Source organism: Chroicocephalus ridibundus, chromosome 7 (genome assembly GCF_963924245.1).
Source record: "Chroicocephalus ridibundus chromosome 7, bChrRid1.1, whole genome shotgun sequence".
NCBI lineage: Eukaryota > Metazoa > Chordata > Aves > Charadriiformes > Laridae > Chroicocephalus > Chroicocephalus ridibundus.
Window position 1 is genome coordinate 50,404,085 of NC_086290.1, and position 26,357 is coordinate 50,430,441.

A 26,357-nucleotide genomic window follows, 5' to 3' on the forward strand; every position below is an offset into this window, starting at 1 on the left:
TTTTTAGATGAGCATATGGATGGATACCGCTAGGGCTGGATATAAGAAGCTTCACTTACATCCATAAAAGGCTCTGGAAACTATTTGCCTCTTCATGCTGTCACACAACATCTTTAATGGAGTTCTGTGGAGACACGTTAACAGGAGCATGATAGGTGATGAGGGCAGAGAGCATCATCAATTTTACGGTGATCCCTATGACCTACATGTAGCCGTTCTTTCTCGGCACCAAAATTTATTTAGCTAAAGGACAACAATAACGACAAATTACACTTTTTAAAGCCTTTTCACCAGCAGCATTTTGGCCCCAAAAAAATGCACCTGGCACATTTAGCTGTAACTGCTGCGGGTGCATCGTAAAGGTTCTTGTCAAATTAGATGAATTGTTGCCCTACATTGCAATTGTTAATGACTTGTTGAAGAAAACGCTTCCAGAGCTGAAATACATTAAACTAGACAAAAGAACCGGATGCAATTTTTCCATCAAAATGTGACTTGAGAGTAGTTTAACAGGGGAGTTTTAATAAACCAAATATCTTGCTGTATAACTCCAACTTTTTATGTCAGAAACTACTAGAAAATTGTTAGTCTTTGTCTCTGGTGCTGCAATCAATAAAACCTTCCTGCTTTTAACTGTGGCATGCACAAAGTCTCCAGGAAAGCTCTCTGCACCACTTGCTCACCTGTCATGGATGCAGTTGCAGCAGATGGGTATGTCATAGGGTGAGCTGCCCGTTGAACAGGAGACACAGGAGGAGCCTTGGCTGCAGTGTTCCAGCTGCCACGACAGCAAGTTTGCCCCAAAGCCTTGCATCTCGATCATTTCGCTGGTGTCTAGGAAAAAAACAAACAGAACAGCACGCCATCAACCTCTTTTCTTCTTTCCCCCTCTTCCTTCTGTGCATCCTGATGGCATCATGCTTTACTTCTCAGCAGGCTCTGAACCTTGATTCCAAACAGGGGGGAGCACCATCCTAGTGACCTCAGCAATGATGCACTCAGCACACCTAAACAGCTGCATGCTGTGCACGGTCACTTCCCGTGAAGTCAAATCCCTTCACCATTTCCCCCTTTCTTACCCACGCATATTCCAGTTCGTGTTTCAAGAGAACAGAGAAAAGGGTGCTGCAGTAACAAAACTGGTTCTTGTGTAATGCTACGGTAATGTTAGTCATGGCCAGAAGAGGTCATCTAACCTGACCTTCTATTTAATTCAGGTCTCAGAATTCCATTTTGCAGTTCCTGGAATCAGCCACGTAACTGCTAGTCCAGCTAGAGTGAAGGTTTCAGCATAAAAGAAATTAAGACAAAGTGATTCAGTTGTTTTCAGAAGATGCTTCTTTCCGCCTCAAAACCAGATCCTAAAATATTTAGCGCAGAAGGATAGTTCAAGTCCTACTAACGTCAATACTGTGTTTATAAAAGTAGGATACTCTGCAGGAAAATGTGATCCAACAGTACAGTGCAGCTTCTTGAGTTATCCCTGCTCCACCAAACCTCTTTGCCTTTTTAACCACCTTCAGGAAGGCAACCCCAAAAAATCCCCAGCTGCCTTCAGAAAGCTTGGCTTCAGCTCTTCAACTTTCCCAGCCGGCATTTGAGCTCGTGGGTATTTTGTTTTTAATAAATAACTGGCCTTTCAGCTCACCCATGATTAAAATTAAGGCAAATGCTATAATACTGTATGTCACTAAATTAACATTTGTAAGCAAAATCCAGTCCCCTGGGCCGTGCTTTTAAAACATACATTTGTTGGGTGGTGGTAGGGGCAATTCCAAACCATCTCATGCATTTTAAATCAAGGTAGCATAAAGCATTTTAGTAGTGCCTATTAGAAAGTGGGCATAGGTGAGGAAGGAGTGGAGTAAAAACATTTGTTAACAGAAAAAGCACAGGCTCATGCGGAAGCAGTCATGTGTGTTTCATTTCACAAAACAAAGTGTGATGCAAAAATGCTCTTCACCTTAATTCTTCAGGAAGGAGCTGAATGACCCAGTATTTATTACAGTTTTGTATTGGGTTCAAATAAAAACCATTGGACAAACATTTTTAGATCGTTATTTTTTGCCTCCCCTCTACGGACAAGAAAAGTGGGTTTTTCAGTTTTAGGTTTTTATTTTATTTTTTAGAGAAACAAGAAAAGAACCCCACAGAACCTAACGATTCAGATGAAAGGTACCTGAATTAGTGAAGAATTAGAGTGAACAGCATCTTTTATTTAATTGTAGTGGTGTTATCTGTAACTTCAGCTACATGCAAAAGTCAAGCATGTTGCAAAATGTAAAAGCAAATGGCTAGCAAACCTGCTACAACAGTGTTGTCATTATTTACAAGGGAAGCTGCTGGACAGACAACAGCCAATCCAGTCTAGTTCAGCAGGAATCACTACCCAAACAGCAGGCATATTGCTAACTCTACCATCACCTTCAGGATTAAGTAAGCAAAAGCAGCTGACAGTCATTCTGGTGGGATAACTTAAAAATTCCATCACCTGACGGAAGACTAAATTGTGCTTCTTATGCTTTAGGTCACAGTGTTAGCCTCTTAACGTGTGTATGTGGCAGTGTTAGACCTTCTTCCTTTCCATTATCACTCATATCCAGACGTGATCAGTTAAGGCACACAGAGACTTCCTGAAACAGTATCTTTTTTCAAGGGGAACACGGTATTTTTGGGGTTTCTTTCCATCCGTACCTTCCAAGAACCCTTTATTAACTTGGGCTGGGCTTTATCAGTTTCTAGGGGCTACTACCTTGGGGTAAGTGTGTGGGCAGCCTAGACGAAATGAGAAGGATCTCCTTGAACACATGTTCATATCCCATTAACAGAACTTAAGCACTATAGAGAGATGCAGGGCAATTATTGTCTCCTAAAGTCACTCCCATCAGACCAGGGCTAACGCCCATTTGGAACTAAAGTCATTGCTCCGCTATTTAAAGGTACAAGTGTCTTATCTGGAGTCAAGATACATTGTGTTTTTCTTAGGAAATAGAAATACCAGAAAAAGCACGTTCATGCTAATGCAATGAATGAAAAATATAGACAACGGCCAAACTTGCAAGCAGTTGCTCTCCTTCCTGCTTCCTCTGCAGATGTCAAACTTCTGACGGCTACTTTACGGCCTGATAACAGAGAAGATTCTGTTCTTGCTGATACACACCAGTTACTAGGAAGAGGCGGAGGCTGTTGTTCTGATTCTAACAGGAGCATGCCAGATTTGGCACATGCACTCAAGAGGTATCAAGGCCAAAAGTCTGGAGGTATTGAAGCTGTGCAGTAACTGACAAACCCGGGGGGAAGAGATTTCACATGAACTAGTGGAAGGGTCTCGACACAACCTGCCTGTCTTCTGAACAACTGCAAGCCTTGAATCCAAGCTGTGCAGGAGGAGGTTGGCCTGGGGGATGGATTATATTGTACACCCTTCGGCTTCCTCCTTTGAGGAAGCGAGGACTCTCCAGAAATACACTACTAGATCACATTTGCTAGATACATTTCGTGAGACTACCAACTTCATACATCTGTTATGAATTGCTTTAAGAAAAGCATTAGATGACAGATTTTTGGAGGGTGGGGAGTCTTGCAGCCGATGATCTGAAACCCACCAAGCCTACGAATGCAAGAATGGAATGAAAGCACCCAACTAGAGAAAGTTTTTGCATGTTCATACAATCTTCTCTGCACACTTCTGCTCCCCTGTAGAGGTACCCAAAGTGTGGGAGCATGGCAGCATGCATACTTGAACCATCCCTGGGCTGAAATTGTAACTCACTACACTGCTGCCCTATTTGTCTACACAGGCACACTTCATTTCTAACTGCCCAGCACATCACTGCTGTAACGGTTCACCTCTGATCCTTCCTGCACAAGGCTGCCCTCCCCAGTATGTTACGCTGTACAAGACTAACTCATGGAGGGAGAATACAAAGACCTGTTATACTCCCTCCTTCTCTCGTGAGAATATGCTCTAGTATCCAGCTTTTACGAAGGTGGGGCAGGAAGCCTCTGGAAGGAGAGAAGGTTTGTCTGTTCAGCAGCACACATGCTCCAAGGAGAGGGAAGATGCTGTTGTATCCACTTCCCACAGGTTGTGAGCATATTCCCAGCCTCTGCACCGTCAACTTCATCTCCAGGTCTCAGGGCGTGAGTGAAATGTTTTTCCCTGTAATAATGCCAACACTGTTGTATGCATCGGTGGAACGAGCTGCAATAGAGCTCTGGGACACAGGGGGAGGAGGATAAAAACCTTTCATCCTATTAGGAGCTGTGAGGTTCCGAGAGCAGATCATTGATAGCATTGCGTGTAGCTTATCTTCCTCCTCCTCATCATCGTCAACAGAGGCAGAGCGGCTGGCAGCTAAGTGGTGGTAGTTAATAGTTACTGCTCAAAGAAAATAGTGAAAGAGGAGCATAAGAAGAGAGAACTCGACTCTGCGGGAAAGCTCAAAAGGACATGTTCAGCAAAGACAAAGGACTTGAATCCTGCCCTCTTCTTGAAGGCACAAGCTCCTGTAAATGGATATGAAAGATGAGTTTCTTACAGAAAAAAGGCATGCTCTACCAACACAGGCCAGCTTTTGATTGTTCCCAGAGCACACACGTCACATCATGGCAATGGAGAAAGGTCCCAGTGCCAGCCTGCAGTGGGTGAGTATGCTTTTTAGCAAAACTCCACAGGAATCCTGGGCTCCAACTAGCTTCTCTCCTTCACCATGCCCTTATCAATGCTGTGGCCTCTTCCACTCTGAAACCTGTGCCAGATGCATCTGGACAGCAAATATTCTGCTCCCCAGCTCTGTCTGGTGCTGCAGACAGGCAAAGTACAGGCCTCCTCCCAAGGAAGCCTGAGGCAGGAGCCAGCTCTCTGTCCTGCACTCAGCAGGCAGGTCTGTGCTGAATGTGCCCACAGAATCTGCTGTCCCCTTGACTCAGGCAAAGGCAGAACATGCTTTTGCTGGTGAGTGCATGGACTTACCTGTGCAAATCCAGAAGCCCTAGTAAAGCATGGCCACCACTGTGGTTCGGTCCCCTGGGGTAAGGAGGGTTCAGCTGAGATTTCTGCTTTTTCAGCTGCAGTAAGTCCCAATATGAGCAGTAAATCCAAATCCCCTGTAAACTTTAGGGTCTGATCTTCCTGGGAAATTCTTGCTTCTTTGCCAAGGGGAATAAAACCGAACACGCTGTTTGAGAACTAGCTCAAATACCTTCTTGCACGTAAGGAATTTGTATTCACTGATGACATGAGGTGGTTTGGTGCTTGGGAATTCATTTCTTTTCATTGGAAGGGCCTTTATTTATCCATTGTTAAGTTCTTGCTTCCAAACCAGGAAAACTTAGCCCAGGGAGTTCTTGGGGTACTTTAAGAGTTGGGTTTATGTGTTTTTTTTTTCCTAATAACAACATTATGAGCAAGCAATGTAGCCAATAAAAATATCCTCACTTTGGGAGCAAAACTGCTCTTGCCTAGTCAAGCAATCTTTTTACTTTTATTCTCAGTTTGCAAGCCCAGGGGAGTATTTTGAAAACTTCCTCTGCAAAACGCAGAGTAAATATAAATAAGATTCCCCACCTCAACTCCATTTCCACTAAGATAACAAGTTTCACTGCATTAAGGAAACCTACAGTAAGCTGTACCTGTTGATCACAATTATCACACACTGAAGTCCTGTGATAGCGTGGGGTTTTTCCACAACACAACCCTGGCTTGTCTGTTACCTTCAGTTACTTCCCAGGGTATTACTTCAAGGTTTTCTTAGGTTTTTGTTTTGGTTTAGGTTTTTTGTTTGTGTTTTTTTGTTTGGTTGGTTTTTTTTAACAAAGCAGAACAAAGGGACTTACTGTTATCATGCTTGTGTCCTGGATAGATAATTCTGAACACATAATCTGTAGAAGTGTCTTCAGCTGGCATCTCCTCTAGGTCCACTGATTTGTTGCTGTTCCGTTTTCGAAGCTTTGGAAATACCTTGCCCTAGAGAAAATAATGGTTCCATACATTCAGCTGCGAATAACTAATAGAGCACAACAAAGTAAGTACTTCAGACCTTTGGCATCTTAAATCTTAAAATGAAACTTTCAATGGTGGGAGGAGGTGAGGGAGAAAATAACAGTAGAATCATATAAAGTAGATGCTTTAGGGGTAGTTAACACAACTTTTCTGTCTACTTAAACCACAGCTTTTTCTTGTAATCCATAGGAATTGGTCACCCAGCTTCTTCAATAATCCAAGCCGCTGACAGCAAGTATGTCCCAGTCCATTTGAGTCTTGGTCCCTCACGTTTGGGTTCAGATTTTGATACAATAGAAGATTTCAGTTCATTGCTCAATGGGGTAATGAAGGTATGAACAATTTTTATAGACTATCTGTGTAAGAATCAAATTGGACTAAATGGAGTTATTTTGCCTTCCAGTTTACTATAAAACAGCTGGAAATCAATGCCCAGACTCAGTGGAGCAGGATGCTGGTTGAACGTGAAGATCAACCCTACAAGCGGCTCATCAGAAAAGGCAGTACCTTGCCCTGTTGGGACCAAAGTGGTGGCTCCAGCTGACCACGAGGCAGAAGACCGTTTTCCAGACAGGAAAGAAATGCGAGGAGGTGACCTCCTTGGGGGAAGTGCAGCGGAGGTCTCTGAGTTCCATCCTGACTCACCAAGACTAATGTCCATCTGCTTTCTGCTGCAAAGGAGGACAAGGGGAGTCCACACTGTTACACCGGAACGTCTCTTTTTTGCTCTTACCTTATAAATGAATTTTATTCATGATCATCTCTAAGTAGATAAATAAACCTCTTTAAGTCACAATGCGATCTAGGGATGATCTCAGTCCTTTAGTCCTAAAGAAGCTCAAAATACAAGCAAACTATGACATGCAGAAACATTTAAAGTGATTCTGAACACTAATAAATAATAAAGGAATAACTAAATTAAGTCTCTGGTGTATGGCATAACTTGACAAAGGACACACAATTTAGAATGAAGAACAACCCAATGGATATAAACAGAGACTGTCAGCTTCATTCTTGTGAGAATTAGCAAATCACATTCCCTGTTGTAAATTTTTCTCATCTAACTTCACTGTCACTAGAAATTTTTGCACAAATAAGGTAAACCACCCTGGGCTCTGGATACTCTTTTAAGCATAATAATCTGCTTCTTGTACAATTTTCAAAAGAATATAGGTGAATTAGGTTCTTAATTTCCTTTTCCAATGCTGAATGAATGAGGCATCTAGAGCCACCTGGGTAAAGGCGGGTGTCTAAGAGCAGGATGTGTTCACAGCATGGCTGTGCCAGTTCCAGTCTGGCAGCCAGGTGCCGTGGCAGCACCGCCACGCGTCTGTCATTTTGTGCAAACAACAAAAATCATGTTGTGTATATGTATGCCTGGCACCTGATACTGAAACAGCTCTCTCAGTGAAGAGCAACAAAGGCCGTCATGTTTCACGTCTGTCATTTAATTCCCCTTTTGCTACGGTACTGCCACAAAGCAGAGTAGTGATGCACCTGAGCAGTCAGTGAATCCTGGAGACGCACAAAGCGTCCCAGGGAGGCTGATGGAAGGGAGGCAAATGGACCTGAACTGATGTTGCAATTGTCATCCTTTACCAGCCAGGATTCTAGATTTTAACACACATCCCCATACGTCCGTAACTAGTTAGAAGTGTTAATGACACCGAGGGAGGAAAAGCAAACATCCAAGGGGCTCTTCTGCTTATGTATTTTAAAGCAATATACATAAACTGTCTTCTAAAACAGGCTCTTAGTTGAAAGGTCCTTTAGTTCAAGTGTAACTCAAATCTGACTTCAAATAAAATTTCTAAATGTTCTTTGTCATTGCATGGTAATTTTGACTTACGGCTTGTGGTAAGGAAAGCAATGGGAGAGACACTTTGTTCCAGATTCCTCTCCCTACATTGAGCAGAACGGGCTACTGGGAACTGGATGGTCACAGGGTGACAGAGGGTGGCTCTGGTCACACGTGCTCCCTTTCTACAGGCTGATGATCCCACTATAGGCACGGCTGGCAGACCTGCTTTTTTTCCCCCTCTTTCCTTTTTTGTAATGGTCAATGGATGCAGGCCCATGCTTATAAAGCCAAAGCTACTACATTTGATACTCGCTGCTGACAGTTTCCCATAAATGCTGCTCTGCACTGATGCTCAGAAAAAAAAAACCACAGAGAAAACCCAAAGAACATAGAAAACAACTGACAACTGGGGCAGTGTTAGACAGAAAAGCTCTTACCAGGCCTTTCAGTGAAGACATCTGAAGAAGAAAAATGGTTTGCCTCCTTTTGCAATAAACCCCTAACAGGCACCATATGAAATGGCAGCAGCATTAGCAGTATTAACATTCACCCGGCAGAAAGGGGCTTTGGGAGCACCCCCATGAGAAGAAGGTTTATGCTTACGTTGCTGATGGCAGTGGATGCAGACGATCTGGCTGAGTGGCACTATTAACGCGTAGTCCCAGTAAACACTAATAGGGAAGGAAGAAGTGCAGGAAACATTTTTTATCCATATTCAGGAGTGCTTGTGGTTCCAAGCACCCAATAAAAAGACTATCCTAAGTTAATAACTGCTTATTAAATTGGGTCAATTAAGGTAAATTAATAGCCAAGTAAAAGGCAAAGGAACTACTTCTCCGCAGTGGATATATCTGGCACACACCTTTTCATAATCTCCCTTTCCCTCTTCGCCTCCCCTTCCCCCCAGCTGCCCCATACCAGGTTACAACAGTGCCCTGGCTAAGATTAAAATCCCTGGGGCACAGATTTCATGATGGTCTTGTAGCTGGGCTTCAGGACAGACAGGTTCAGTTCCATCTTGCACATGTGATTTATGGGGAGCAGCATGTAAATCCATTGGGGCTCAAACGTACAGATTAAACACTGGAAACAGCTCTGAACCCTTCTGAGAACAATCTCGACAGAGTTTAGCAATAAAAGCAAGGGTGAAAAAAGACAACGACATTGCAGGTCTCTTCTGAGGCTGAAATTAGCCATGCCTGCCAAGTGATTAGTGACCCTCTGAAGGGAGGTACTAGAATTGTAATGATGGAGGGTAGTGTTGAGCCTTTTCTCACAAACACCTGGAAAAGTGGGCTTTTGTTTTCCTTTTGAAAAGGCCTTATATCCAAGTGCATTACAGGACATTTGGAAAGTTGCTTCATCTGTGGCAAAACAGGAACAGAACCGAAGCTGTCTGACCCCTCAACTTATGCACTATGAAGCCCTTCAATTGTATCAGCCTCGTTACACTTATGTCATATTGTGAAGTATACAAGAAATAAACACTGCGAAAGCTTCTGATCTTTTTCTGAACACAATGACTACCTTTTCTCCAGCTCTGAATCTCCCAGGGTTCCATTCATCAGCTGATTTGGAGTCCATTTTAATGTCAAACTATCTGCTGACTGATGAAGGGAGAGATATCCAGGAATTGCCTCGAAGTCATCTTTCTGTTCACAGAAGCAACAAACAGACAATCCAGGTGACTCAAGTGCACAACCGTAATTGTCATGTTCCAGTCTTCCCATGGCCCACAAACTCCAGAGCACTGCATTATCTAGGAACTGCTGAGGGAAACTTTAACACCAGAAGTACTGATATTTAATGTTGCTATTAGAAAGAGGGTAAAAAACACAGCAGGGTGACTAGGGTAATGAAATACAGTCTAGTATGATTATTCCTATCTGTAGGCCCACTTCACAGTTCACACTGGTCAGACAGTGAAAGCATTTGTCGTGTCTTATCTACCTCAGCATAACAGAGTCAAGTGGGAAGGCAGCACTGTCCTGAGGACAAGACATTAAGCAAGTACTCGACAAGCCTAAGTTATATCCTTACCTATACTATTGACTTCTCAAATCACAGCCAGGCAGCAGCTGTGTGTATTGGCCCAAACCTCAGAGTACTCACCGGCTGGACTAAGACATTGTTTTTCCCATACAAAAGGTGTGTTCGGGAATTCTGGTGCAAAGACTCCACATACTCTCTTGCTGAAGCAGCAAAGCGATCTTCTGACATGCTCCCACTTGAATGCCGTTTCCGGATCTAGCACATAGACAAACACTGTCAAGGCAGATCGGGTAGGAGAGGAATGGCTGTACCGGCAGGCCAATAAAACAGGAACGGTTCCATTTAGACAAATCTCTGTAGAGTGAAACAACTTCTGGAGTCAGGAGACCTTGCAGAGAAATGACCTGGACTCTTACTCACCCCTGACCAAGGCAGCTCATAATTTCTTGTGAATTACATGGTCAGATCACAAGTGTTAAAAGCTACAGAATTTAGTCCTGGATCTCAAACTTTTCTACATACAGATAGAGAGGACATTTGGGCCCAAATGGACTTCTAATCTGTGATAAAGGCTTCATTACAGAAAGTTGTTCTAGATTCAGATTTCTCACTCTTGGGATTGTTTTTATTATTAACCTGTGCCTGAACTCCGAAATAGCTACACAGTAAATACCTACTCCCAGAGCTGGGCGCTTCGAAGGAGAGTCTTGGCGACCGTGTACTCCATGAATCCGGTGTCGTTGAACAAGCTCATCTGCTGAAGGGTCTGTCCAATAGTGATCTGCTGTTTTTAGCTTGGTGTACTCCAAAGCACATGGTCCAACTAAGAAAACAGCCCAAAAGAGACACCTTCTGAGTCTATTCGGAACATACTTAGTCTTATCCTGCTGGCCAAGTACTGAAAGTTCCCTCTCAAGCCAAGTGAATTTTAATGATCACTTAGTGATCCTACAGGATCAGCCCATAATATAGACAATACATACAACAACATATCAGGTCCTATTATCTATGGTTGTACGAAAATATTCCCGTAGGACACAACACCCTGTCATAGCAGCACTAGCAGTTACAATCTGCTACCAAGCATTCGGTAAAAAGCCATTCCCATTCTGTTCTCTGATCCAACCAACAATTAATAATAAAACCAAATGACCGGCCTCTCATCTCATAAGCAACAAAACAACTTCCATTACAAATAGATAACTACATGCTAGAGATAAAAATCACCTTTTGTAACACTGTCGTAATACAAAATGTTTTAAGAAACAGTTTATTTTCTTTAGCATAAGAAGTAACTTCACAAGAACTCACCTAGAAGAGAAGCCAATATTGGGCCACACACAGGATCTGCCAGTAAAGCTTCTTTCTCATAATATTTACTAGGAATAAAAGATCAGAGGCCAGTTAAAAAAAAATATCATTCAGCCTATTTTAGACATCTGCTTTATAATTAGATCATTTCCTAAACTGTATCAATAACATTGACTAGATCTGCATGGAGCATAAAAGGAGCCTAGAACAACCAATTCAATAGACCCACACTCCAGACTTCTATATTTAACAAGACGACCACCACTCCTCCTTTGGATCCATATTCTGCCCTTGATCAGCTGTGTAATCTCAGACAAGTCACTTCCCCTCAGAATGCTCATTCTGCCTCATCTATTCTTGAACCGAGCTCTTGAGAGGCAGGAGCTTGCCTTTTGCTAAATGTGTTTACCCAGTATATTTGATTTGGGGCTCTGGGCACTAACACAATGTGGAGACAAACAATAACTCTGTGCAAGCAATTTTGTCAGTTTTCCACAGAGACCAAGAGATCCACACATTCTTAAACATCTCTTCCATCTGTGAGGAATAATCTTGAAACACTGTCAAGAACAATGAACTGCTACAAACAGTAGCTCTTGCAATGACCCCAAAGCCTTCCCATCGCAGCAGGCAAAGCTGACTTATAAAACCACACAGCCAAAAAACCAAAACATCCAAGTTTCTTGAATTGCCATTATCCTCCGCTGTCTCTTCCACTAGATGGGGCTCAAACTTCTCTTCCTCAAGAACAGAAGAGCTGAAGGACTTAAACATGGAGCATTTGGGCAGTAATGTCACAAAAATGCATAAGAACAAGCCTTATGAAGAGTTTAATTTTATTCCCTAAGTCAGGTTCTCAAAACCACACACCTGCAATTAAGGACCCGATCCTAACTCACTTGAATGGATGGAGAAGGCAGCAAGGTGAACATCTACAATAACCAGTAACGGAACAATTGAGACCAAACTTTCTTGATATGTGTCTGGATGAATTATGCGGAAAAAAAAAGATTTAAAAATCCTTTTATCAACAGACATTGCATTGATACATGGGACTAAAATGCTTTCATTAACTATGTCTCTGGGACACAGCCAACCCTCCCATCGTCTCTTCTTCACACAGCTCTTAGAACAAAGTGGCACTAGATATCCCAGAGCAACAGTTTTCTTTGAACAGCACAAAGATCTTTCTTCCATTCTCTTTCTTTTTAGTGGCAAGATAGATCATGAAAATAAAGCTGATGACAAAGAAAACAGTAACGCAAACTTGGAAAATACTGTGAAAGTAAGTTCCTCTGCCCTAGTTCTCCTCCTTGTTCACACCCGTGGGCTTCAGAGAGTCAAGAACGTGTCCCCCCGGTGTGGAATTACAAGAGCACTACTGCAAAGAAATCACTGTAGCAGTGGGTACAGACGCAACTTTCTGGGACCTCATCAAGCTTTAGAGTTCCTGCCTTTCTCTTCTTATGGGAAATTGTCCCCAGTGTGCCCCATAATTCTTCTTTATCAGTTATGAGAGGGTAGGAAGGGTAAGAGTTAAGAACCACCTCTTAGGAAACCAAAGCTAATGCTGGACAGTAGGAAGCAATGATGGAGTAGAGAGGATTTGCCTTTTCCTCTTAAAGAGTCCCTGTGGATTACATCCATAAAGCATTGATGTTCTTCTCTGGTTTTGCAAGGGAAGATTCACTTTACACAAAGCTTGACTTTTCTAAAAGGGAAACATGATTCACAGAACCTGTTTTCACAGCCCTAAGGTTTTATGTCAATAACAACTCCTGTTCTAAACTCATTTCCCCTTCTTTCATCTACAAAGGGCATTTTCTTCCCTGACATCCTAAAGTTCCAAAGGATTATTTTCAACTAATATAAGTGAATTAAGCACTCCTGACCTATTAGAAGACATTTCTATTCCACTGAGGTCTAGGCCCTGTTAGAATCTGGGCACCTAATATACTTCAAGTTAGTTTTTTTATCTGATTTCTGGAAAGCTGTATGGCTGTTAACATTTTTTGTGAGTCTGAAACACTGTCAACAATTCAAAACACATTTTTTTCTAAATGCCTGTGCAACTGGTTTTCTTCTTACCAGAAGTCTGCACCACAGAAGTTTGCAGAAGATTTTTGATGAAATGCCTTGTTACAGATCAGTCCAACAAGTGCCCGTGCTTCTGATTCTTTCCTTACCTGCAGTTATCAACAATATACTGCACAATCTTGTCGAGCACTTTCTCAATCAATGCCGTCCGAACCCATATGTGTTTGATGGCCTGAGGTGTCAGGACAGGTGCTTTGCTTGTGGTTGATCCCTGCCTCTTAAGGGGTTCCTGCCCATTTGGCTGATTTTTCCTGCAAAAGGAGACAGAATAAAAGTAGTCAGAATTCAGACTTTTCTCACAGAAAGCTCTCCAATGAAAGGCTGGGTGGAGAGGGGTTGGAAGACACAGCCCCTATCTGACATGCCTATCTCTATACTAGCTGTCTACATTACTGTGTTAGTCCTCGCTACCACTGGGGTGTGGAGTTTTAGTCAGTCCATCATCGGGGATTTTCTGAAAATCATGGCTCTAATGATTCAGAATGCCTCAGTCCCGAGTTATGAATAGAAGTCTGTAAAGATTATCTAATTCACAGACAGATGCTAAACAAGCTCTAAAAAAAGCTATAGGCCTATATATAAACAGGCCTATATTATGTATCTTGGGCTGGGCTAGGTAGTCACCTATCAAAAATACCTTTTCTGCTTCTGGAGCTTTAGGAAAAGACCAACATTTGAGCTCCTCCAAAAATCCCACATACTAGGCTGAAATGAATAGGTTGTAAATCCATTGCAGACCATACACCCCAAAAGAATGAAAAAACCAACAAAATGCAAAGTTTAGCAGAAAATAAATAGCACCTGATGAACATAAGTTTGCTTCTTATCAAACCAAGCTTCACACCTAGTTTGGAAAGCCACAGAGAGGATGGTAACAAGAAGATTCTTGTCTCCTAGCTTTGCCTGGTACCTCCAGGATGAAGGTAGCCACAACCCCAAGGAGACACACAGCTGTTTCAGCAAGGGATATTCCCACTGAGACCAGAAGGATTTGAGATAACACAAGCAGAGCTCTTCCAGGGACCTCCTGCCATACCATCATCAGGCAATTCTTGGGCACAGGCCCATCTCTTCACTCTCTCTGTAAAGCACCATATATAGCGCTAGCACAGTCTGTGCTAGCGCCTTGCCAGTGAGATCCTACCTCCTACCACCCACAGAATGACAACGAGACAACTAAGAGATAAGCAACATCAAACTGAGAAACTAGAACTATAGCAAATGAGCATCCAAAGCCAGCTGGGAGCTTGCTTACAGCCAAGACCCCCTGCTTATTCCTACAGCATAAGCCAGCACAGCAACAGGTCCACCTCAGAAATGAGGAGCTTATCGCTGCCTTTTCATGGCAGGATGGCAAGCTGGCTGTACAGAGCAGAACCACTTCCCAAGCGCGGCTGTCAACAAGAATGCGGGGGCTGCTCAGCACGGTGGTCTCTGAACCATGCGGGAAGCTGTCGTTCCTCTCTGTGGAGTTAACAGCTACCCAGAAAATCTACTTGACCCCAGTCCAATGAGGGACAGTGGCACACCGTGCCCCAGGCATGCTGTGGGAACGTGTTTGCTGCATGAACAGGATGGTACGTTTCCCTGTAGACCCCAGTATGCCATGTCACTGCACAGCTTCACGTGGCTGGACCTGCAATTTGCATCACGCCAGGGAGCAGTTTTGCACCTTCTCAGCACGTGCTCTTATCCATGCCGGGTGTCCTGTCACAGTGAGCATCCACCTCTCATCCACTGAGCACTGCTGTCCAAAATACGTTTTCATACTGACAACAATTCTCCCTTCACTTCTTTGGTGGCACTGACACAAATTATCACTTGTCACTCTTGAGATAATTAATGGCCTGCACAGATTTGGAACCAGAGACCGATTTTGAAGCTGAATGTGCTGCCTACAGCTTTCCAGTTTCTAAAAAGTGATCCACAAAAAGGAAAATGGGTTTGTTCTCTCTGTTTGTCTTTCCTGCTGCCTAGCAAAGTAGCCAAAATGTGAATTTATGTTCCCTCCTCTGCTAGCTTTGCCTGCGGCATAAGACAAGGTGACAAGGTGACCACATTGCTCCATGCTGAACACCTAACATGCAGCAGCAAGTCACAATGCACAATTATATAAGGTGGTACCAGCCACACAGAGTCTCCCGGGACAGCACTGGTGGGGCACTGCCCCAAATCCTCTCCTCCTAAAACACACAATGCAACTAAGCCACGTGTCCTCAGCGTAGCAGGTGGTGAAGCTGTGCCAGCTCTGCCACAGCACGTGATGACATCTTGTAATGGGTCCATACTCCTGCATCAGGTAATAAAGTGCAGCGTCAGGAGAAAGGTGGACTATAAAGCTGAGCACTGGGAGATGTCCCTGCTTCTGCACAGTACTGTAGGTTTGCCTTGGCTCTCCATACTCTGTACAGGGTTGACAGGGGAAGACTAACGCTCTTTATCTCTTTCCCAGAAAATTTTCCCCTTAAATTAGCAGAAAGAAGGTTCAATTTTGTCCTAATGAGGAGAGAAACCCTGACATCTTCAACTAACTGCAGTAGAAAATCCATGTTCTCAAACGATCCTGTTCTTTGACAGCACTCAGGTCAGGTCCCCTTTCAGGAAAGTGTTCAATTACAAAGACTAAATACATTAGTTGGGGGCTGTTTTGAGTGAGATCTGTAATCCCTCTCCACGTTTACAGAGTCCCTAGTCCTCCACTAGGCCATGACAGAACCTCTACAAGGCAACATACACACAGTGACAATCCCAAGTCAAGAAATACATACAACGTCACTGACATCAGAGGAATTCATATGTGTTTAATTGCAGCCTAAACAGGGGCTTTCTTAAGCCGCAGCCTCAGGAGCAATTAGACTGCTACTGCATTTCTGTCTCGTTTTATACGTTCAATGAAGCGAGTCCACCCCCTGCAGTATTTTCTGATAGAGTCTCTTTGCTGTGCATATTTTCTACAGCACTTAAAATCTGTGGTTGTTAATAGCTGAAAAACACACAGTGTTTCTCCAAGAGAAACCACAGAATTTAAGTTCATTTGCTCCTTTCTGTAAGAGGACACAACCAAAGGTATCTGGTGGTTAGAGTAGGGTTCATGTGGGCTCTTAACCGTGGAGGAAAGCTGGAGAATTTTAGTAGCAAGGATCCTTCTTCCCAACGCTTAAAAAACTAACATTAATAAACTCCCAGTCTGTATCAGTAGGCACACAATTTAAAAATATACCAAAAAATAAATATGTACCTGTTAAAAACTACATAACAAAGTTGGGTAATTACAAATCTAACAAGGATAAATGCCAGAAAATTACAGAGAAATATAAGTGCTAATTTAAAGAACTGTCAAAAATTGAAGACTTCAATGCAACACATTGAAATCAAGGTCTCTTGGCAAAGCCTTTCATACAGCAAGTTGATAAAGAGGCTTTCACCACTGACCACCGCTTCTTGAGCTCATCCTTCTTCCTATCACTCTTTGTATCCATCAACTTAACTATTTCTACCATAATATCTACAAATCTTCTGTTACTGGTTTGGCAAGGAGCATGCCAAAACAGCTTTTCCAGTAAGTCTGTTCTTCAGTTCCTTTTGCCACCCACGTCCCTTCCCACCAACAGTCCAAACTGGTTCACCGTACCCTGCCTGTGAGCATTCTCTAAAATCACCAGTTATTACTCACTTTTGTTGCTTGGTGTGGGCTGGATGCGCTGATCCACTATATACTGAGAAGCAAAACGAAACACCAAAGACCCAATTACCAACCTGTGTCCCTTTGCCAGCTGTCAGCTTGATCAAACAAAAACATTTGCCTTATAGTTACAGACACTAAAGAGACAAAGCTTTAACAGACATGGCCAGGACAGACCCCTTGCATTTACCAAGCGGTCTCTGTATCCTCTCCATGCTGCGCACACATCGTATGAATTTTGCTGCTAAACAGACCTCAGCCTCACCTGCTTTCTACCTGCTGCTGCAGTTCCTGCACTTTCTTGCATATGTCTCCAGCTACTGCATACGTCTTGCCAACTTTGGTGAAGAGCGCAGCCACCTTGTCAGTCCGCAGGAAGCCGGCAGCCCTGCGCTTCAGCATGTGCAGGAGACACGCTTCCACAACACCTGCAAGGAAGGGAAGGAGATAAAGTTATGGGCACTGCTTTCCTTTGGTCTTCTCCTTGGTGAATGCCACCTAACACCCACTGCTCAGGTGTGGAGTCAAGAGAACAGAGGAGGGGGGGAAGAGACAGACAGACTAGATCTCAAAATCAGATGATGCAAGCGTGTGTCTAACCTGCAACAATAAGCACCTTCTAAGTTACAGAGAACACTGGTACATAAATAAACCAAGGACTGAAATATCTCCCAGTAGTTTCAGCCCATTTTATGTGTGTGATTCTACTGAAAATGAAGCCAAAGGCAAAACCTCTTCTCAACTCCTCGTGGCAGATCCAGGTCCCCCAACTCATGATATAACGAGTTAGAAATCTGCTTTTACTGATGATCTCTGTTTTGAGCAGAGGCTCCTATTTATCTTTGTGAGTTGCTGTATCCATTTCTCCCACTTGTATTTGTCTATACGGTCTGGTGTTTGCAATGAAAAGGACTAATTGGAGGTCGTACTTTCCTGTTATTTGCTGCTCATTTTTAAAATTGTTGCAGAAATTTTAGCACTGGCCTGTGAAGAATGATACTGGCAAGAAGGCACCTCAGGCAAGTCATACAGAGTTCAGGTTTCAACCCGAACTGATCTCCAAACGCAGAACGTGCGAAATTGCTGTATTTAAGCAACTACTGGCATGCAGTCGATGGCTGCGTATCGTTTAATCTATCTAGTGACCCCACAGCTTTCATTGCTACAGGATCTTGATTTGCAGAAGCAGGGTAGAACAAATCATCCTTTTATTTCTGATTATTAAAATATTAACTCTTCATTACTTCAGAGCTTTCACTATGCCACCTCTCACTGGAAACAGAATCATAGAATGGTTTGGGTTGGACGGGACCTTAAAGATCATCTCTTTCCACACCCCGCCCTGGGCAGGGACACCTCCCACCAGCCCAGGTTGCTCTAAGCCCCGTCCAACCTGGCCTTGAACCCCTCCAGGGATGGGGCAGCCACAGCTTCTCTGGGCAACCTGGGCCAGGGGCTCACCACCCTCACAGCAAAGAATTTCAGACGTCACTTGGTTAGGAGCTGGAGAACAAAGTGGCAGACCTAAGGAAAAGACAGCATCACCTTTGACGGACACAAAGTCACCCTGCAGTCACACGTACTGAAGATGAACCAGTTGTTAAGACACTTGCTGGACTAAAATCAGCGGGGCTACTGGAAAGCAAATAGGAAAGTGAACAATTATGCTAGGGAAGATAAACCCCTCCCAAAGCACTGGAGGGATACAAGACAATAAAGCCATAACATCTGGTAAGATAGGCTCACGTTCCAGCAGAGCCCATCATCTAGCTTTGGACAGAAAGATTAGAAGACCTATGAACTGAGAAGAAAACATAATACTGCTACAGCTTGCGAGGGAATAGAGATGCAGCCAGACCTACAACTACAACAGATCCACCTGTGAGGTTCGTTTTGCAAACCTGACTGTAACATGCTCTGATGGTCAGCAGTAAAAGACTGCATTGCACTATTTCAGCCTTGCAAGACTGTGTATGAGAAATCTAACCAGCTCTCATTTAAACTGCTGCAGGAAAAAGAAACAAGATAAATACAAATAAAAAAAAACAAAATAAAACCCAAGCCTTCCCTGTCTATCAGCGTTTAAATTGAGACTGCAGATGACTCATCTAGTCAAGACTGTCCATAAAAAGGTATGAAGAAGAACAGACCAGTTCACTCATAGGGAGGGGAAAAACCCCAACTTTATCTGCAAGGTGTGCACTCCAGCTCTTATGGAAGGGCTTGAGTTCAGCATCTGAGCGGTGCTCTCCCGTGTTTAATGACAGCAGGCAGTCCTGCGGTAAATTGCAGTTAGAATTGCCACATTAGATTTTCGTTACGAGTAACAAATGGTACTCCATCTGCTCTGATACACACTGCAACTCTCCCAAGGTTCAGCAGCTAATTTTGAAAGAAGACAGTACTTTGTTGTGCTTTAAGCCCAATACGCGTCAAGTGCTGAGAATTTCTTGAGGACCCCCCCTCCTTATTGTATTCAATGGCCTCCAAATCCCATAATACCTGAAAGTTTGCATTTAAAAAAAGACCTGTCCTCACTGAAAACTAACCCAAGTCCCAGGCAAGATTGAATGGCACGCAGAAACTCCTCCTGCATCTGGCTAGCCTAGAAGCTATGGCAGTCGGGGCATTACGGGATGTGTCTGTACTGAACGGTGTTAGTAAAAACGTCCCCTTCATCTCCAGTACCGCTATCCTATTGTCTTTGCTATGCAAGACTGAAGAACGACCTGCTGAATGAATAAAAAAATTAAGAGAAGCATTTAAGAGGTATTAATAACTTCACCTTATCACACTGGAAAAAAGAAAACTCTAATTGGCTTCCTGCTATCGCTCCCTACACAAGTTAACCTAATGTGTGTTCAGAAAGCACAACCATTTGCTCTTAGAGTGCAGAAAACAGCACTAGAAAAACAAATTGGAAATGCACTATGGGACAACCACACCACTATTTTGCTTTCAACTGTGAAGGCAGACACGTTTTTAAGCTAAGTAACACCGGATAACATCCGACAGAAGATAAAATTTCCATGGTAAGCCCTAACTTCCCTATGTGACAGCAAGGGGAACTAAATACTGATGGCTTAGGGATTTGGGACTGTTCATTTTTAACAGTTTTTATCGAGATGCAACTAACCTGATTTAGCAAAGTCAAGTCCTCTAATTGTATACCCTGAATTCATTATCTGTAAAATAGAGAAGTCAACATTCTCTCTTTTCCTCCCTTCCTAGTCCTAAGTTTATTTAGACAGCCAATTCTTCAGAATAAATTTTATATATTTCCTTATTGCACAACCAATATGAAAACCGCCACAACTAAAATTCCAATTTCATCTTAAAATGAAACAAGAAACATGTACTATCTTAACAGCATCTCCTCAAGCTGTCTCATCTGAAACATGTCACGCAAATGCTGTTGGCAAGCATGCCAGATCGTGATGCACTGTGCTGTGACCAGCTTCTTCCAACACTTGAAAAACAGGGACAATTCAAATAAACACAGGAAAACCCTACACACACAGAGCCATCCTCCAATAAATGAGTAACTCGGGAGATTGGCAAGCCCTGTGGAAAGCAGTACAGCTGGTGAAATGAAATAGCATGTCTCATGCACTTACTGATAATGAAGGACTTGTTTTTTTCTTTTGTTGCTGGGTTTTCTTCTTTTTTTTTTTTTAATAAATAAGAGCATTTGAGCATTCACAGCATTCATTTGATGCCTTCAGCATAATTGCTCGTGCTATACAAATCCACACCCTCTTCTGTTTCCAGGGCAAATGGACAAAGGTGCTGTTGTGTTAGAAAGCGGACAAAAGAATACTGGCCTACCCATGTTATTTCCACGTTGCTGTAACCCAAATAAAACTTTGCTGAATGGTACAATAAGGTATTCATACACTTTTACACCCACTCTCTCTCTGAAAAAAACAGTGTGATTCACCTTTCTTTGTGATCCCTTATTTAATTGCTTATTACCTTCCAGTTTCACTTTAAACAGGACTGACAAACTGCTGTTCGGATAGATAAATAGAGTATCCTAAATTTAAAAAAAATGGTTATTACTTTCTGTATTAGACTAAAGTCCCATTGCATCAAGCACTGTATAAACACATACTGAGAGGCAGTTGAACATACATAGGTAAAACTGATAAAAAGCATAAGAAAAATGTATAAATTTATCCCACTTTTTGCAATGAGAGAACAGCATTCTTGAATAGTTAAAAGGCTTATAATCAGGAACTGAGGAGCAAGGCACTTATCAGCATTTTATCTGTAAGTAGATTTACCTGGAAGCAGAGAAGAGAGGTTATTCAGCCTTGTCCCCTTGTGAGATGGACAGTAAGTCGCTGTGTTTCTCTTCTCCATCACATCCCCAAGAAAACAGCAATAACCCCCCCATGATTAGGGCTTTGTTGCAGCTGGCCCTGGGCTATACTGGAATAACTGTTCCAGCATTTCTTATTGCTGTTTGCCAAGAGGGTCTTGCCTGGGCTGAACCCAGAGGAGTCCTAGCCCAGAAGAAGCAAAAACGAGACTCACTGAGATACCGTAGGGCAACAAAAGAACATGCTGACGGTCTCAGCTTCTCCATACTCCTCTTCTCTTAAGATACGAGCCTGATTGCAGCAACCAAGGCTACCCAGCAGCAAGTCTGACACTGCTTCCCACACTGGTGTACTTCCCAACCAGAACTACTGCCTCAGAAGCCAACCACCCCCTTGCTTTTTCAACCCATATTATGCACAAAAGCCTAAGCACAGCACTATTCCCTGAAAGGAGGACCAGGACACACAGGCACATCCCTACTTGACCCCTCTCAGCTATCGCCTTATACCAGGAACCACCTGCCGCAGTCAAAGGACATCCGTAGGTGGCAAAGGCAATGCCTGTGGGCTTACATGAGTGGGAGCCCAGTGCCAATAACACCTCCGCGAGCAAGGCCGTTTCTGCTTAAAGGAAGAGGGAGCATCTGTGCATCTCAGACAGCAGCAGCAGCGGGGGCAAGCACTGTTCGGTCGCCCATGGGGTTTTGCAAGGCCAGGTCAAGCGGCATGGGAAGAACAAAGAGCGATGACAGCACGGTGATGTTCTTCACGTCACAGTCATAGATCCTGTCTAGCAACCACCACAACAACTCCTAACCCAGCTGCTGTTTTGCTCTGTCTTTCAATTAGAAATAAAGAAAAAGAAAAAAGTAAAGCAGTTTTCCGGATGCCTGAAGCAATGCAGCAATAATTGGTTCCAAATCTTAAATGAAGCAACCTGCCTTCAAAAATAACTGCAAAGAAGTGCATCGCTGTTGCTTAGGAAACAGGCTCTCTTCCCACCTTCACTGTTGTGGGTTTTTTTTTTTTTCTTTCTTTAAAACAATAAAATATTAATGAAACAAATTTAGTGAAAAGCACAGCAGGCACAGCTTTAATTATTAATAAAGGTTGCAGCCACCATGGAGGGCAATTTCCACAGTGACTGTCCCTAAAGCCCCAATATTTAATTATTCCATTGTGACATTTCTCATCACAAGGACTTGGCGTAACATTAGTCCCCAACTGACTGTAATACACGTGTAGCAGTTATTTGCAGGGGAGAGACACTGGAATTAGCTGCTGGATTGCCTCAGAACGTATGCTCCACGGGGCAAGAGATCAATGCACCGTGTCCAGTTCTATGTGCAAGGCACCCGCAGATCTGGGCTCAGGTTACAGTCCCAGCCTGTGCCATCTCCAAATCATTTCATCCTCCTCTGCATCACCCACAGGCTCAGGCTAACAGTACTGCCTGTCTCCAACTCTTCTCTCCAGGCTCCTTTATGCAAGGAATTATTCAGGTAACTGACTTTACATTCACATCTGACCTAACCTGTATTAGCTTTCAAACACACGGTGGCTTTAATCCAGTTAAACTACGAAGCATTCGAGGAGGGCAGTACATCTTGGAGCGCAGATGCCCTCCTGTTCCAACCCAGGGGACTGTACAGATGTCACTGCTGTAGCATATGACAGCAGGAAGGCACCCCTCCAGCACAGGAGCTTCACAGCGCATTAGCTAAGGAGGTCGGCTACCTGGAGGAGTCAAGGAAGGCTTTTTGCTGACCATGTGTCCAAAGGCGGACACCAATCTCATTGCACCTTCTCAACATGACCCACAGCCAGGTTCTGCTGCACGTGCATACATGGCCAAGCTCAGGCAAACAGGAAACTTTAACTCATCCTGAACAAACTTGCAGAAGAATCACCTCAAGTTGCAGAATTTTTTAAAAAACACGAGGACCTTGACAGTGGTGCTGTAATGGCTTTACAGAGAGAAAATACAAGGTATTTGAGGACATCTCCTTAGCTCCGCTTTCCTTTTCTCTTTTTGTTTCTCTTCTGTTTTAAACCAACCACAAAAATTAGATTTCTATTCTCTAAGCATTGGATTGGAACAGTAAAAGTACACTTTTTACAGTGAAATAAAACAGCTTTTACAATCTCTTCTTCCTGAAGACCTCTACATCTCCCCAGGAAAGTCCTTTCCTGTGCAGGAAGACCTCCCCCAGTCCAGTCCAGGCTCTGCAGTCAGGCTGCTTACGCTTCTTGCATTCTGGTAATCTGCAGGGGAATTAGCATTGTTTCTTGGCCAGCTCTTGGATTTAAATCAATTCTCCATGGCAGGCTCTCAGCATTCATCTTGTAGGCTTGTGGGAATAGGTGAAAACAAATGGAACTAACTCATTTACTCTGAATACAATATACCCCGTTCCTGTTGTTCTGCTGGATGGTGTGAGAAACGATAAGAAATCTTAACTGAACACACGAAAGGGTATGGTCTGCACAGACACTCCCCTTCCCCATTTCCACAGATCATCAGCATACATTTTCAATCAGTTGAAATCAATATAAATTACGTATTACGATTACGCTCAGAGACACACGAAAAATCCAACCAGCATGCAATGGAGATAACATGAAGAATACATGGTAGAGCTGGAGGGTGGTAAAAAATAACCTTGACAGAAAACTATTTTGGGGGAAGAGAGCTGGAGAGTTCGGTAAATCAGCTTCTGCAAACCCATTTTTCTTTATTTTTAAGAAACCAAAAACAGGTAATCCCCCTGGAGTTGCAAACTGGAGAACACGGAGCTCAGATTGCTGCCTAAAAAGAAGGCACACAATGCATTTTAGGGGTTATAGTTAGAAGAACCTTTGGACAGGAAAATGAAGTTATTTACCTATTTTAAAGAAAATGAGCCATTTTTCCCTTTTTGGAATCTGACACTCTAAAAAGACATAAAAAGAGATGAAGATTTAGCTGTTTCTGGAGGAACTGCTAACATCAGGAAGCCGCCAACAGGCAGTTTTATGTACAAGCAGGGAGTTTGTACCACACACACACAAGCTTTGGGCAATTATATGTATGCATGCACATGGGTAAATAACTCCTGTAAGCTTTCTGAGCATAGCACAATGTGATCCTCAGCCTGCCTACTGTCACTGTACTTACAACAATAAATACATACAAAAACTGACTACAAAAAATGCTAATATTCATTATGTATAGATTGGAAGAGCAGCACTGCACTTGGAATAAATCAACACAGCTCAGGTAATTCCCCTGTAATGTTCAGCTGACAGCAGCCATCGAAAAATTCATTAACTACAGCCAGTTTTGAGGAACATCCCCTGCAGTATCCACTGCTGAATTTAATTAAGTGCAGATATGTTATTGATTTGCAGTCCAAATAATCACGGTCCCCAACAAGCTTTGGAAAATGTCACTTTTTTATTACTTCAACAAAGCTACTACTTGCAAGGTCAGGTGAACAAGTTCAGTTTTCTCCTTTTTTGCCTTTATGAAAATCTTGACGTGACTTAATGGAGTGTGAAATAAGAGAGCTCCAGGGATGGGGCTGGGAGGGCGGTAAGCACAGAAAAGAAGGCCTGTGGAAGGATTATTTATGGGGTTTATTTAGTGGATGAAATTTTCCTTAGACAGGAAGAAATACCCCTGGTAAATACCTTGTTTTCATGGAAACTGTGCACAGGGAATTGAATTCATGAGGCTGAAGAAAATAAGAACAAGTGAAAGGAGGAGGATGATAAAGAAGCAATCAGATGCTCACGATCTCCAGCTGCTGTTGCTTCACCTAGCTAATCACAGATCTGCCCAGTTTGAAACCAATTTTATTATCAAGTTATAGCATGCCATGTCATTACGAAATGCACACTGTGTAGATGAGAGACCCAGCTGTACCCGCATGCTAGCTAAGAAGAGAATGACTGCAGGGGAGATATCCAAATTTGTTCCTTTGTCCAAAGGGTACTGCTTTGTGCGTTTTATGGAAGAGGGAAAAACTGAATATCAAGCATGCATTGAAGTCTCAATCCCCATTTGACACTCTGTCTTCAAATGCCAAGGATCATATACTCCAGATATAGTTGTGCTGCAAATAAGGGACTTCATGTGACAAATCCAAGTACGCTCATGGGACACTAGGCAAGGATCATGAGAGTGCTACAGCCAAGCTCTCACTCCCATCTACCTCACCTGACCTGTGATACATCATTCATCAAGCCCAAGCATGCAGCAGCCACTGCAGCCAAGAGGATCCCCTCGCCTGTCAGAACAAAAAGCACTAAAAACCAAAAGTGGTCCTCAGACCTCTGGTGCTGTGATTTAAATATCATAGTATGGGGTATGAATGATATCTGTGATCACTTCTTAATTTTCTGCAATATGAACACCTTTAAAGTATCTATTACTTTTACTCATGTTTGTTAAAGCACTAATGTAGGAAATCACTTGGAATCCATGCAAAGGAAAATACCAAGGTGATAGGTGCTAGTAGAACACCAAGCATTTTTATTTTACGACTGCACAAAGAGACATTATCCGTGATCAGGACTGCACAAAACTAGGTCCTGTGCAGCTGCCTAGGGGGAGACAGTCTCTGCCTCGAAGAGTCCATCAGTAAAACTGCACTTGATGACTACCAGAAAAAACACCTTTCCATTTCACTCTTGAAGGTTTCACATGAAGGGAGGTTCACTGTTAAAGAAATGTTGAAAACACACTATAAAATAATGATTTAATTTGAAAATTCTACTTATAGTGAACTGGATGGTTTAATCCGTATCAGTAGAAAGCACCTTTTCCCCCTGGAGGCCAGGTAAAACCAGCAGTTACTGGGAACTGAACAGCCAAGGCTATGTGGTTTAATGGTTAAGCTGACCTGGGCTCAAGATACTTGTGTTTTCTCTGTCACACAGACACCGTATTTTCAATAAATCCCTGGCACAAAAAATTCTAAATGGACAATCCTCAGTTCTAAAGATAGCTCTGGCTGGAAAACATCAGGGCTGGAAGTTGGTGACTGCTCCTCTTTAAAATCTTGACCATTAAGCTTCAAGGATTTCAATAACCTTCAGAAAATAGAGGCGTTTCCATTAAACACTATTAAGGGTAAATCAAAATTACTGAGGTTTCTCTAA

General features: G+C 43.0%; 1 protein-coding gene across 7 annotated transcripts in view; it reads right to left on the reverse strand.

Moving 5' to 3' along the window:
* SGSM2 (small G protein signaling modulator 2) overlaps positions 1 to 26,357 on the reverse strand; it is a 59,451-nt gene that overhangs the window by 14,284 nt on the left and 18,810 nt on the right. For 4 of the 7 annotated variants that reach the window (XR_010071902.1, XR_010071901.1, XM_063340717.1 and 1 more), the window contains exons 3-14: positions 17,153 to 17,315; positions 13,295 to 13,456; positions 11,109 to 11,176; positions 10,475 to 10,620; positions 9,918 to 10,052; positions 9,333 to 9,457; positions 8,409 to 8,476; positions 6,512 to 6,675; positions 5,839 to 5,968; positions 4,247 to 4,381; positions 684 to 834; positions 60 to 124 (exon numbers count right to left, since the gene is read on the reverse strand). Coding sequence is in view for 5 of the 7 variants with exons in the window: in XM_063340717.1 (XP_063196787.1) it covers positions 60 to 124; positions 684 to 834; positions 4,247 to 4,381; positions 5,839 to 5,968; positions 6,512 to 6,675; positions 8,409 to 8,476; positions 9,333 to 9,457; positions 9,918 to 10,052; positions 10,475 to 10,620; positions 11,109 to 11,176; positions 13,295 to 13,456; positions 17,153 to 17,315 (1,512 nt within the window). In the remaining 2 variants the exon portion in view is untranslated. The remainder of the gene's footprint in view (positions 1 to 59; positions 125 to 683; positions 835 to 4,246; positions 4,382 to 5,838; positions 5,969 to 6,511; positions 6,676 to 8,408; positions 8,477 to 9,332; positions 9,458 to 9,917; positions 10,053 to 10,474; positions 10,621 to 11,108; positions 11,177 to 13,294; positions 13,457 to 17,152; positions 17,316 to 26,357) is intronic. The other 3 variants (XM_063340716.1, XM_063340719.1, XM_063340718.1) reach the window with 3 other exon arrangements.